At 34.7% G+C, this 13473-nt stretch overlaps 1 protein-coding gene across 4 annotated transcripts in view; it reads left to right on the forward strand.

The window, feature by feature from the left end:
• LOC123528756 (protein MON2 homolog) overlaps positions 1-13473 on the forward strand; it is a 553363-nt gene that overhangs the window by 46227 nt on the left and 493663 nt on the right. For all 4 annotated transcript variants that reach the window (XM_053521587.1, XM_053521589.1, XM_053521588.1 and 1 more), the window contains one exon: positions 5890-5977. In XM_053521587.1, coding sequence (XP_053377562.1) covers positions 5890-5977 — 88 coding nt within the window. The remainder of the gene's footprint in view (positions 1-5889; positions 5978-13473) is intronic.

Below are 13473 nucleotides of genomic sequence, written 5' to 3' on the forward strand. Positions count from 1 at the left end.
ACAAGCCTTCATGAAAATTGGTCAAATGTTGCACCTTGATGATACTCATAGTAGTTTGAAACTGGTCACGTCCTTCAAAACTAGGTACATAGGTCAAATATAGAAAAAGCTTGTGATCTCTCTGAGCCATATTTTCATGGATCTTTATGAAATTGTCTGAATGTCATCTTGATGAGATCTAAGTCAAGTTCGAAACAGGTTCTGTGGTCAAAACTATTTTATAGGTTTGAAAAAACAAAAACTGTGTGACCTCTCTAGAGGCCATACTTGTGAATGGATCTCCATAAAAATTGGTCAGAATGTTCATCTTGATGATATCTAGGTCAAATTCGTAAGTGGGTCAGGTGCCATCAAAAAGTAGGTCAGTAGGTCAAATAATGAAAAAACGTTTTGACCTCTCTAGAGGCCATATTTTTCATGGGATCTGTATAAATGTTGGTCTGAATGTTTATCTTGATGATATACAGGTCAAGTTTGAAACTGGGTCAACTGCGATCAAAAACTAGGTCAGTAGGTCTTAAAATAGAAAAACCTTGTGACCTCTCTAGAGGCCATACCCTTGAATGGATCTTCATGAAAATTGGTCAGAATGTTCACCTTGATGATATCTAGGTCAAGTTTGAAACTGGGTCACATGCCTTAAAAAACTAGGTCAGTAGGTCAAATAATAAAAAAAAACTTGTGACCTCTCTAGAGGCCATACTTTTCATGGGATCTGTATGAAAGTTGGTCTGAATTTTCATCTTGATGATGTCTAGGTCAAGTTTGAAACTGGGTCAACTGCGGTCAAAAACTAGGTCAGTAGGTCTAAAATTACAAAAATCTTTTGGCCTCTCTAGAGGCCATATTTTTCAATGGATCTGCATGAAAATTGATCTGAATGTTCGTCTTGATGATATCTAGGTCAGTTTTGAAACTGGGTAAAAACTAGGTCACTATGTTAAATAATAGAAAAAACGACGTCGTACTCAAAACTGGGTCATGTGGGAACAGGTGAGCGATTCAGGACCATCATGGTCCTCTTGTTTATGTTCATCAACAAGTGCATACCATAATTATCGTCTCAATTTAATGAAAAGGCTGTATTATTTCCTTCATTTGCATGCAAACAACTGCTGATTAAAATACTAAAATCTCATAACTATCTTCTCGATCCCGCAGAAAAGATGTTTTGACTAATCAGTAATTGATCATATTTGATCAATTAAACTTTTCTTTAACCATTTATCAATAATTAATCTCTTTATAAAATCAAATATACTGACAAACAAACATTTAAGATAGTCTGGGAATAGACTACGCAATTCTCACAGTGTGTGAAAATTTTTGATTAACCGATACATTCTGACCGCCGAAGGTGTGAAAAATTTTGACACTTCTGCTCGAGTTTGCCAGAAGAAACAAAGAATAAATTGATACACAGGGACCAAATGTCATGCTCGAGCAATCGAGTTATCGATGCTCTACCCAGCCATGGTAATTTCGCATAGAAAATAGAAGGAAATCGGCCGGGACCACATGAATTGCTTGAGTGAGCTTGTGTGCTTGAGTCATCAATGTTCGAGCGAGCAGTGTTTCACTGTATTTAATTTGATGGCTCGAACTATACTGATAACTGGAATAAAATTTGCCAGTCCTGTCGAGTTCAAACGAACAAAGTTCAACTGTACACAATAATTTCTCCCTTTGGAATTAATAGCATTCTGTACTTTAAGGTCTTTTAGTATGACCTCGATAAAAGACGTCCAGGTTTAAGGAAACTTCACCATCAGCAGGAACAATTTAAATTCATTGCAGCTATTCAGCAAAAACTTTTTCCTGATTAATTTGTTCTGCTCTGAAGTGGATGGTACAAAAACGAGAGGGGCAGGTTTGTTTTGTTTAGAAATCTGTTAGCGAAGCTGCAACCTAAGATGATGTCAGGTCAATTTTAAAGCCTTAATGAAATAAAACGTTCTGTTTCATCAAGCTATTAGTGCCTCTATGTGTTCTCTAATAGAGTTAAAGATGTTGTCACATGTTTCCAGCTAATTTTACAATTGGTTTTCCATGCTGACTTAACAGGCTCATTGTGTATTTTGTTACCTGATTAATGTACTTGCACTATTTCTTTTCAAGAATTACTATCTGTCAGCATGACAATGAGCACTGCTAATGGAACTACTTTAATTTGTTTGTTTGGATGCAGAATTTATTTTAATCATATCAAGGCCTTCTTGGTGGAAATGGAAACAGGAAAGCATGTTTTCCTAGAAATGTTTTACTAATGAGTTACTTTGTGCTAGTCAAATATGGTAATGTCATCCATTAGGAAGTTTTTCTTGAGGAGAACAAGGTCATGTGGAAATCAGTTTTTGTTTGAATGTGAAGCAAAGATTCCAAAATGCTTACAACACAAATAAGACAGTGGTTAGATTTAAATGGTAATTTGGTAAGAGAACAGACTGATAGAATTATGTTTTAGTTATTGATTAGCTGGATAGCCGGCTAAAATAATTATAGCGAAGATTTGTTAAATTTGGTTATTTTCAGCCAATCTGTCTATCATACTGACAGAAACAGGTATCTAGTGTATGAAAATTATATGAAAAGTTGGACATGAGCCTCTGAACTAGAAAAAAAAAATCAATTATTTTTTTTTACTTTACTTGATTTGACTAGGAGATGTAACTGAAACTGATTCATTTGATGATAAAAATTAATATTTGTCTAGTCCATGATTTATTTGAAGCAATCTAGATCCACTTCATCCTGTTTCTGTTTAGATAAAGTAATATTAAACATGCAATAATGTGATTGTCACATGTTTGATTGTTGAAACTTGGTTTCTCAAATACCAAAATACTGAGCATTTTGTTTCAGAATAACCAGAATTCAACCTAAAATAAACTAGGTGCAGGGGCTATTTGCTAAATGCGTTGTCATAGCCTCAATATACATGTACATGTTGACAGAACTTACACATTTTGAGAGTTCTAAGTATTTGAAACACAGTTTTTCATTGACTTTATTATCTGGACTATTTAAAGAAGAAGGAGAGATGTTGCATTGTCATTGCCTTTCACTCTTGCCCCTATTATCAATAGACCTCCCATAAGGGTTGAATTTAATACAGAACAGACCTCTGATAGTATAGGGTCAGGCATCGTTAAGGTCAAGGTCATTTGGGTCATATATTGTAATAATGCTGATTAAAGTTTTATAGCAAGCTTCTCAAATTGATCTTAGGAATGGATTTAGGTCAGATACCTTAAAGGTCAAGGTCATTGGGGTCAGATGTTTGTAATTTATATTAATTTAGACACTTGGGCGTCCAGTTGTTGACGTGTGCACAAATCGGTCAATTTTTAGTATTGGATAACAGAAGAAAACACGATTCTGTGCTAAGATTGTGACTCAAGACAAATATTTGAACATTCTTAGTAAATTTCATATCTCCAGCACAACTGGTCACAGAGATAATCACATGAAGATACATTCTGTGATAATTCAGACAATGAACAGATACTCTGTGTATTCTCCTAGCAAAAGCCTTAGGTTTGATGAGGCAACATGTCCATTGAAAGGTAGCTTTAAACAAATTACTTAAATATATTAATTATTGACTTGTTATATTTGCCACCAACTTTAGCCCTTATTATGCTGGACATGATTGAGTCTGCCTTTGCAACCAGTGCGGATCATCCATGCAGTCTGATCAAGATCTGCACTGTTTGTCATTCAGTCGGTATCTTTTTGGTAAGCACCCCTTTTAACAGTCAATGGTTCTGTCCGAATTGAAAGACGGACAAATTCATTATAGAAATTTAGCAATGCATGATGCAACCTTTTTTTTTTTTACTTTGACACATGAAGAGGATTATACATAGCAATTTGACTGAAGGCTGTTTAGATCGACTCTGACACATCTGGAGTTGTAGTACATTAAATTTCACCTACATCAAGTGAAGCCATGTACTTTAGAGAGTTTTGATGGGACTTGAAAATGTCTTTGGATTAGGTGGAATTTTGAGATATTTAGCCAGTTTGGGATACTGAGTTTCAACTATATCCGTGCTGTCTGGTCAGGATCCATGCTGGTCACAAACCCACTATGTTGGTTTTCTCATGGCGTAGCTCATATAGAAACATTTGTACAAAGAAGATACTTCTGATTCATTGTAAACCAGAAAAGATTTTACGAACTGTAACATTTTTATAAATATGCATGCTCTTGTGTCAGAAAAAAGGACTTTTTTTTTCAGAACGCTTATTGATTATGTCTTATTTTTGTAGATTTAAGGCTTTTTGCTTCATTTTTAGCTCCACTATTCAGAGAATAGGGGGGCTATACTATTCGCCCCGGTGTAGGCGTTGGCGTCTGCGTTGGCGTCGGCTTGACCCTTCTTGGTTAAAGTTTTTCGGCAACCTTTGTTTTTCTGTCATATCTTTGTAACTATTGCTGATATCTTACTGTAACTTCACATAAACATTGTCCAGTATACAAACAATGTATGTGTAGGGGCTGAGCCCATTATACCCAAGGTCAAGGTCACCACACTGTTATACTTAGGTTATTTTTAAGGTAAAGTTTTTCGGCAACCTTTGTTTTTCTGTCATATCTTTGTTAATATTGCTGATATCTTACTGTAACTTCACATAAACATTGTCCAGTATGCAAACAAAGTATGCGTAGGGGCTGAGCCCATTGTACCCAAGGTCAAGGTCACCAAGCTGTTATACTTTAATTATTTTTAAGGTTAAAGTTTTTCGGCAACCTTTATTTTTCTGTCATATCTTTGTTACTATTGCTTATATCTTACTGTAACTTTACATAAACATTGTCCAATATGCAAACAAAGTATGTACAGGGACTGGGCCCATTATACCCAAGGTCAAGGTCACCAAGGTCTTATACTTAGGTTATTTTTAAGGTTAAAGTTTTTCGGCAACCTTTATTTTTCTGTCATAACTTTGTTACTTTTGCTTATATCTTACTGTAAGTTCTTTTAAACATTGTCCAGCATACAAACATTATATATGCAGGGGCTGGGCCCATTATACTCAAGGTCAAGGTCACAAAGGAGTTATACTTGGAATTATTTTCGTGTTAATTTTTTCAAAAGCTTTATTAATAGACATATCTTTGGTACTTTAAAAGATAATGACTTGAAATTAAAAATATTTGTTTATAATCATCATCTGCATGAGTGGTTACATACCCCATAACTCTAATTGTATTTTCGACAGAATTATGTCCCCTTTGTACTTAATTTTTTTCGCAATCTTCGCTTTCTGGATATTACTTTAATGCAATATAAGATAAAGACTTGAAACTTAAAATGTATCTTTATCACCATCATCTGCATGTGTGGTAACAATCCCCATAACTCTGATTTGTATTTTTGACCAAATTATGCCCCTTTTATACTTGAATGTTTTTAACAAACTTCGTTTTCTGGACATAACTTTGGTACTATATAAGATAATGACTTGAAACTCAAAATATATCTTAACCATCATCATCTGCATTTGTTGTAACAATCCTAATAACTCTTGTTTGTGTATTTGATGGAATGATGCCCCTTGGTGTATCTTCGTTTTATAGTAGAGGTCTCTTATTCAGACATATATTCATTTTACTGTTTAATCCCTGAATAGTGGGGCGCGCTGTCTTACGGACAGCTCCTGTTCACATTATGAATTTTCACAAACCTGGCTTACGGAATGTCCATAGTTCTACCTAGGTGCCCGCCATGATGAAATAATGCACGGCGGGGCAGCTAGGCACCTTCACTACCATCTAAGCTGGAAGTTCACCATATCACCACATGACCTATAATTGTGTTGATGTGATGTTATACCCAACAAAAAAAAAACATAATAAAGAACTACGTTTTTACATTTCAGGTATTTAGATGACGTGGCATTGCATCATCTGATTGATGCCCTGTGTAAACTGTCCACTGAATCCATGGAACTTGCCTATTCAAACAGGGTAAGTATTGTGTTTATCTGTTCTATATACACTACAGAATATATATATAGGACAGCACAGGGTATTTGGCCAATAGATACAAAATGAAACTTCAAGCGAAAATTGTAAAGGAATTACATTAAAAGCTGCTACCCATCAAAGTCTGCAAAAAGTTAATGTTGGCCAAGCCATTTAAGATCTGTCAGGAATCGCGTTTTATTGAGAGCCAGTATAACACTGTGTAAACATGGGAAATATTTTAATCATTTTGAAATATGGCAGAAAATGATCTAATGTTATAAAATTATGTAATGTCTGGTGAATCCAATTTCCTCATTGCCCTAAAACAACATTCATTAAAAAAGTCTAGACTTATGACTATTTCTGCTATATTTGTTTGGTTTTTATCTTCTTTAGGGCAAGTTATCACTTAGTATGCTCTGAACTGAAACACTGATTGATTTCAATAAATATATTTTGTACACTAGGGTATATACCACTTCCTTTTTTGCATAGATTTCTATGATTTCCATCTCTGTGGAATACTTCAGATGAAAATTGATGTTATTTTTAGAAAGAAGTGAATCTTGCTTGAGGCCGGCCAGACTGTGTCCATTTGAGACCAGACTGTGACCAATTGAGCTGCCATATAAAGACTTTTGCCTTTTTAATACCCTCTACCAATTCTTTTTTACTGAAAAATACTTTTCTCAGCCTTGAAAGTTGTCTTTAATTTAAGTAGATTGCCAGCAACTGCACAAGATAAAACTGTCATCCTTAACAAAACTATGTGAGGCATTTGCTACAACAGCTTAGGTTCTCAAATAAGTGCCCCACTCCTCCCCCTACCTCCATCCCTGTGAAAAATGTGTAATAGGATAGATGCATCTGAGATGCAACAGTAGTTGGCCGCAAAAATTATTCTTTTAATTAACCTTTAGCATGCTAGGTAAATTGTCGTCTGCTGCAAATGTCGTCTGCTAAAATTGTTAAGTTCATTAAATTTGCTCTAAAATTGGAAGAAATATTGTCAGAGTAGCAAACAGCTTGGAACCTGATCAGACGCCGATTTAATCGGCGTCTGATCTGGTTCCAAACTGTTTGCAAAGGCTGTTAAATTCGCCTGCAGCAGGCTAAGGGTTAATATGATCCAAATGAACAAAACTTGTTATAAACTTACTATGATTTTATTCTGAGGTAAAACTTATAATTGTAGATCGTTTGTTGCAATAAAATTTGTTATAATTAGAAAATCATGAAATTCTGCCCTTTATTATGATTTAAATGAAAAACAAAGACAGAAAAAATACCTTCTATGGAAATAGATTTTGTGAATTCTATTCTTATATCATGTCAATGAAAAAACTACTTAGTAGTACATTACTTTGAAAAAAAAAACACTTCAGTCGTATACAGCTTGTAAGACATTGGACAAAAAAGCAGATTATTTTATGTGAAAGAAAAGTCAAAATTGGCTGAATGTGACTGTTTTTTGGGCAATGATCAAAGTGGTTATTGTACTGTAGAAAAATTCTTCAGGATTTTGTCTGTTGGTTTTACTCGATTAAACACATTGTTGATAACTATCCTGTAAGACAAATCAATAGGCCAATCACCAATGGGAATTTATAAGATATTTAACGAAACTAGGAAAATTTGCAATATTCAGCAAAATAAACTGTTGAAGTTACAAGTAACACACAAAATCCATTCCTGCGGTTGTACAGGATAGTTACTTTAAAACTTGTGAACAACAATTTTGTCATGTGATGCTTTATATTCTAACTTTGCTGTCAACCCACGGCTCAATGTATGCTGGCACTGATATGCTTAAGAACATTAAAAACTCGTAACTGTATAGTCCTGTAAATGTTATAGATGCGAGGTCTGTGTAACTTATTAGAGGCTGCACATACCAGCTGGTTGCAGGTCCAAATAACTTGATTTAGGATCTTTTACTTTGCCATTTTGAAAGCATTATTACCATTTTACTTCTTAACCTAGTGTGACTGGGATATTTAATGTCCATAAGGTTACAAAATTAATGAAATTAGTCCAATGTTTTGCTGTTACTTTTCAATCAAGTAAGTTTTATATGCTTCAAGGGACATATTATTTAATGGTATTGGTTGTCTGCCTGTCTGTTAGAAAGCAATTTTATTTTTGCTCAGTATTTTCAGAGTGCTTTGACCTATGATCCTCAAACATGATACGCACATAGTTCATGGGCATTGAATGACCTGTATTGATTTTGAGGTCAGTTGATTAAACATCAAGGGCACAGTGACTATTTGTACAAAAAATTGTTTCTTGTCAGTGAATTGATAACCCCTTAACCAACAATCCTAAACTTATTTAGAACATTACCTGTAGGCATTGAATGACCCTAATAAATTTTTGGTGAGTGGGCCAAAGGTCAAGGTCATGGTGATTGTTAGGACAAATCATTGTTCGGCTGAATATCTTTAGAATGCCTTGACCTACAATCCTTAAACTTGATAGACATATTTCTTGTGCAGTTGATCACCGTTAATGTTTTTTTTTTGGTAAAAGGTCTATGTCAAGTTGACTGTTAGTACAGTAAATGGGCCCTCTCAGCATTTTAAAAACAACTTAATATACAAACTTCAAACTTAGCATGCACATTGTCAGAGGGAAATGACTGGGCTAAAATGGTTTTGAGAGGTCAGAGGTCAAGACCATAGTGACCAGTATTACAAAAAAAGCAAATTCACTATGAACTCATCTTGATTTTAAAGTCTCCTCGTGAAAGGTCATGGACACTGTCATGCTAAATGTTCAGGTAGACTTGCTATGCAATAGTGCTGGTTGTCCGTCTGCTGATTGCAATTTAGTTTCCACTCAGTATCTTCAGAATGTTTTGACTTGTGATTATGAAACTTGATTTAGACACACTACTTCAGGTGAATTTTGCTGCACAAAGCTGTGCTTTTGTTAGATCTGTTCTGTTTGACAGTTTGATAAGGCAAACAATTTAGGAATATTTATGTTGATGTTGTTTCATATTACCAAACATATAACATTATTGTGCAGGCATTGTACTTTAATAATCTGTCTAGTTTATGCCTACACAAAAACAACATTTCATCATAACTTGTACTTTGTTTCTGACAGTTACTTGCAAAATGATCACCCATAAACCATGTTTATATTGTGCTTGTCACCTTTAGTAAGCCTGGTCAGCAGTTCAGTTACAAACATTAAGTTTAATTATGCGTGTATTATATGTATTTTTTGCCATGTTATACAGTCCCCAGAATTAGCCAGAACTCATAAATTGGTGTATAATTCTACACTAATTGGGAAAAGTATTGTAAGTTTTTTGATTGGTGTCTCGATTGTGTAATTATATGTAATTATTTTCCAAATAACAAGGAATTATGAGCATGCTATTCCCAGGGAAGATGATTATCAGCCAGAATTTGATACGCTTATTGGTAAAACAGTCCTAATGTTTACTGTAGATAAACGCCTTGTATTGAAAGTTGAATTGGTTCCAAACCATTTCAGAATACTGTGAAATTTGTTACTTAATGTCGCATGGGAACAAGTAAAATATTGGAGCTTCTTTTTTTTGTGGCAAGTTTCCTTAGTTAATTAATGAGTCTTTAATTGAATTTTGTGCTTCTTAATGGAATTCCATGTACACTTGAGGTTAAAGATTAGCATCAATGTTTGAGTTCCATTTTGTTATTTTGCAGTCGCTTATTTTCAAGTAGTAGTGGAACTTTTTTTTAGCGTGAAATTGAAAGTAGAGTATTTTCGGCGGTTTTCCTGCACGGAAAAAAATCGCCAGATGTCCTTTACTTGAAGTTTTGTCAAATCCTTTGAAATGTTGCCATTTGTCCCATGCTTCCCTCATTATTTGAATGGTAAAGGTCTTTAAAGAACATGTTGTTTTTTATATCTGTTTCGCCCGTTTCCTCTCCTCTTCAGTCAATCATTTCTGTGAAGGTTTCTTAGTACGTGACATGAACAGGATGACATTGTTTTACATGTCACAGGAGAGTATTTGCTCCTGTTAACATTGTGCGACCCGAGCTTGAACTGTTATCTTTATATTCTATTTAATGGATACGTGTTGTTGAACAACATTTAGTGTTTCCATCAGAATCTTGAAAATACGCAAATTTTAACAATTTTTATAGCTCCAGTGTCGAAAACAGAATTTTTTGACGACTTTCAAGTGGAACGATATTTCTCTGTAACAAAATTAAATTGTTCAGTGGAAAGTTGCTTTAAATGGGTGAGGCTGTTTCCAAATGATTAGTCTAAGGTCTCTCAAGTTGTTATGATGAAAATAGTTGTTGCATATTATGTCATGTTGTTGGATAGTTAAAAAAGCAGTTTTAGCATGTGCTTTGATACAGGTTAAACATGCATGTTATGTCATAGATGGTGCATATAATAATTGTTGGAACTGTATGCAATGAAATATGCCGTGCATGAGTACACAGTGCACGTGTTGAAGATGTGATATACAGAGCATAGCAGCATCCGCATGTATGGACAATAGAAAGCTATCAGTTGATGCTGCGCTTTGTTGATCAATGTGTTTTTATTTTAACAGGGCTTTTACTTTGTATTGGACAGTGTAGGTTTTTATATATTGTATTACTTCGCTTAATTTCAGTGTTTGTCTTCTCTTTGTTCAGTGTGTGTGTAATTATGTTTGCTGTAACAAGTGGGTTTCATCTGTTTTGTTTGCTTATTTGCATACACAATCTGTCTCCTTCACTGCTTTGTTAGAAATAATTGTGTTCTTTAAGATTCATTTGAATAAAATACACATATTTATTGTAGATGTTGAAATAGGTCACATGACACTAATATAATTCTGAAGCTGACTGGTATAATGGGCTCAGTATATTGTTCACTCTGTTATAAAACTAGGTCAAATGTTGAAGACATTTTATAAGACTTGTATTGGATAGAGTGTACATGTATCTCACCTGTTGTAAGACAAGAAATTCACTTTTTCAGATCTTCATCAATATTGTCAGTATGATGTTACCTTTTGTTCATTATCTGCAAAACACTTTTGTGAACACTCACATGAAGATATACCAGTAATAGAACTGTTACATCATTTTGCTGAGAGTCATTTCCCTCTATGAAGTTATTGTAGTTTCTGTTCAAAATTTTGTTATCTTATTAGTGTGTTATTCTCCTTAACATTTCTTTTTTTTTCAAACAATTCTGTTGTGTTGATGTACATGATGTTAACTGAAACATCATGTAACATATCTATTGTAAATCTTCTAGAGTTGAGTTAGTTAATGTTTCTGTAAACTGGCATGAAAAATTGTCAACCCATCTGTTATGCCATGCTTTGAAGCAGAGGTGATATTATTGTTTTGCTCATTGTCTGTCAGTTGGTCTGTTGGTACACCATTTGGTGTCCAATCAATGACTAGAGAATGCTTGGTCTCACAATGATCAAACATTACAAGATGATTGCTTGTGTTTAGTAGATGATCGGTACTGTTTTCGGGATCAGTAGGTCAAAGGTCAAGTTCACAGTGACCTTGAGACTGGAAAACATCCTGGCTCAAGTACTTAAGAACACATTGGTCTACAGTCCTAACACTGAAGGATAATTGCCTGTGGTGGTTATATGACCCTTATGGTTTTTAGGATCAGTAGGTCAAAGGCTACAGACCAGGTGACCTCTAGACTGAAAATAGTTCCTGCTCAATAACTTTAAAAGTTTTTTGTTGTCATTCTTTATAGAATGGTTGCCTATTTTTTGTTGGGTCAAAGGTCAAGGTCGCAGCATACAAAACAACATACCCACTTGCCTCTGACAGATCATCTTGGGGGACATGTTGTTTTGCAAACGGGTTGTGTTTTGATTAAAATAATTGCTCAGAAAGGATTTTTAATGTGTTATTTGTATTTTAAAAATAATCTGCATCAGGTCTGTGAGGATTAATTATAATCCCATCAGAAGATGTAATCTATTATTTTTATAGTTGACAAATTGTTTGTTGCTGATATTCAATAGAATGTTTTGTTCCGATGTCATAAATTAATTTCTGACTTCACTATTACAGACATACTTTGAAGACAAAATCTAGTCACAAAGTTAGCATCCAAGATTACAAAACAGCTATCGGAGATCAGTCAATTTTCGACATAGCAAAGTTGCATTCTGGAACAATGGTTTTTATGCTCAGTGTATAACAGTAATAATATCACAGCCTGGTACTTCTTTCTGACATGTATTTTCCCAGCATGGCATGAACTTATCTCAGCTTATAAAACAATTAACTTGAAACATTTGAATAACTGCAGAAGACATTTTCCCCAAGAGGATGATATCGTATTTTGAAATTATTATCATCTGGATAATATTCAGTTATTTTTATGAACATTTCTGCAGTTCTACTTCTCTAGAAGTGAGATCAACATGATGAAAGACCTTTCAGTAAATTTTCTCCTTTTCTGAAGTTTCACAATTCCCTTATGTATAGGTATATTTATTTAACACTTACCCTGCTAAATTTCTATAATGAACTTTCAATTTGGACAGTACCATTAACTGTTAAAAGGGGTGCTTACCTAAAAGATACAGACTGAATGGCAAACAGTGTAGATCATGATCAGACTGCATGGATTTAGAATCATCATGTCCAGCATGATAAAAGTTAAATAATAAAGTTTAGATTGGTAAAGTTCTGTAGTGATGTTTGACTTTAATTCAGCAATATGAAATTTTCCAGGGATTCTGTGTGGATTGGGCTTGTTAAATAATCTATGATTATTTGTTGTAGCCAATCACTTCACTGGTGGATGTAATGTCACTTTTTGTCTGGAAATATTGCTCTCTGTTTTGTGCCAGAATCACATTTTGTGTCAAATTGCCCAGTGGAAAATATGATTGTGCTGCAGAGTGTTGTTGATATTAGACTTGATTAGGGAGAAGGAGGTAAAAAACCACACAAACTAGGTCACAGTCTTATTTAGCTACTGTAAGCATTTTTGTAAAATCTTGCCGAAAAAAGATGGTAAAATCCTAAGACTGCAATATCTTGGTCAGCATTAGGCCCGAGGAGCAGTGAGTGTCAGCATTAGGCCCAAGGAGCAGTGAGTTAGAATGTATACACAAAGCAGATCTGCAGCAGACATACAACACACATCAAAAGGGATTGTTCAAACATCAATTTGAGCCACTCGCCTGGATAGGCAATATTTGTTTGAGTCATCTGTACTTTGACCCATTCGCCTGGATAGGCAATATTTGTTTGAGTCATGTGTAGTTTGAGCCACTGGCCTGGATAGGCAATATTTGTTTGAGTTGTCCATAGTTTGAGCCATTCACCTAGATAGGCAGTATTTGTTTGAGTTGTCCATAGTTTGAACCTCTCACCTGGATAGGCAATATTTGTTTGAGTTGTCCGTAGTTTGAGCCTCTCACCTGGATAGGCAATATTTGTTTGAGTTGTCCGTAGTTTGAGCCTCTCACCTGGATAGGCAATATTTGCTTGAGTTGT

The sequence above is a fragment of the Mercenaria mercenaria genome, chromosome 13 (genome assembly GCF_021730395.1).
Source record: "Mercenaria mercenaria strain notata chromosome 13, MADL_Memer_1, whole genome shotgun sequence".
Taxonomy (NCBI): domain Eukaryota; kingdom Metazoa; phylum Mollusca; class Bivalvia; order Venerida; family Veneridae; genus Mercenaria; species Mercenaria mercenaria.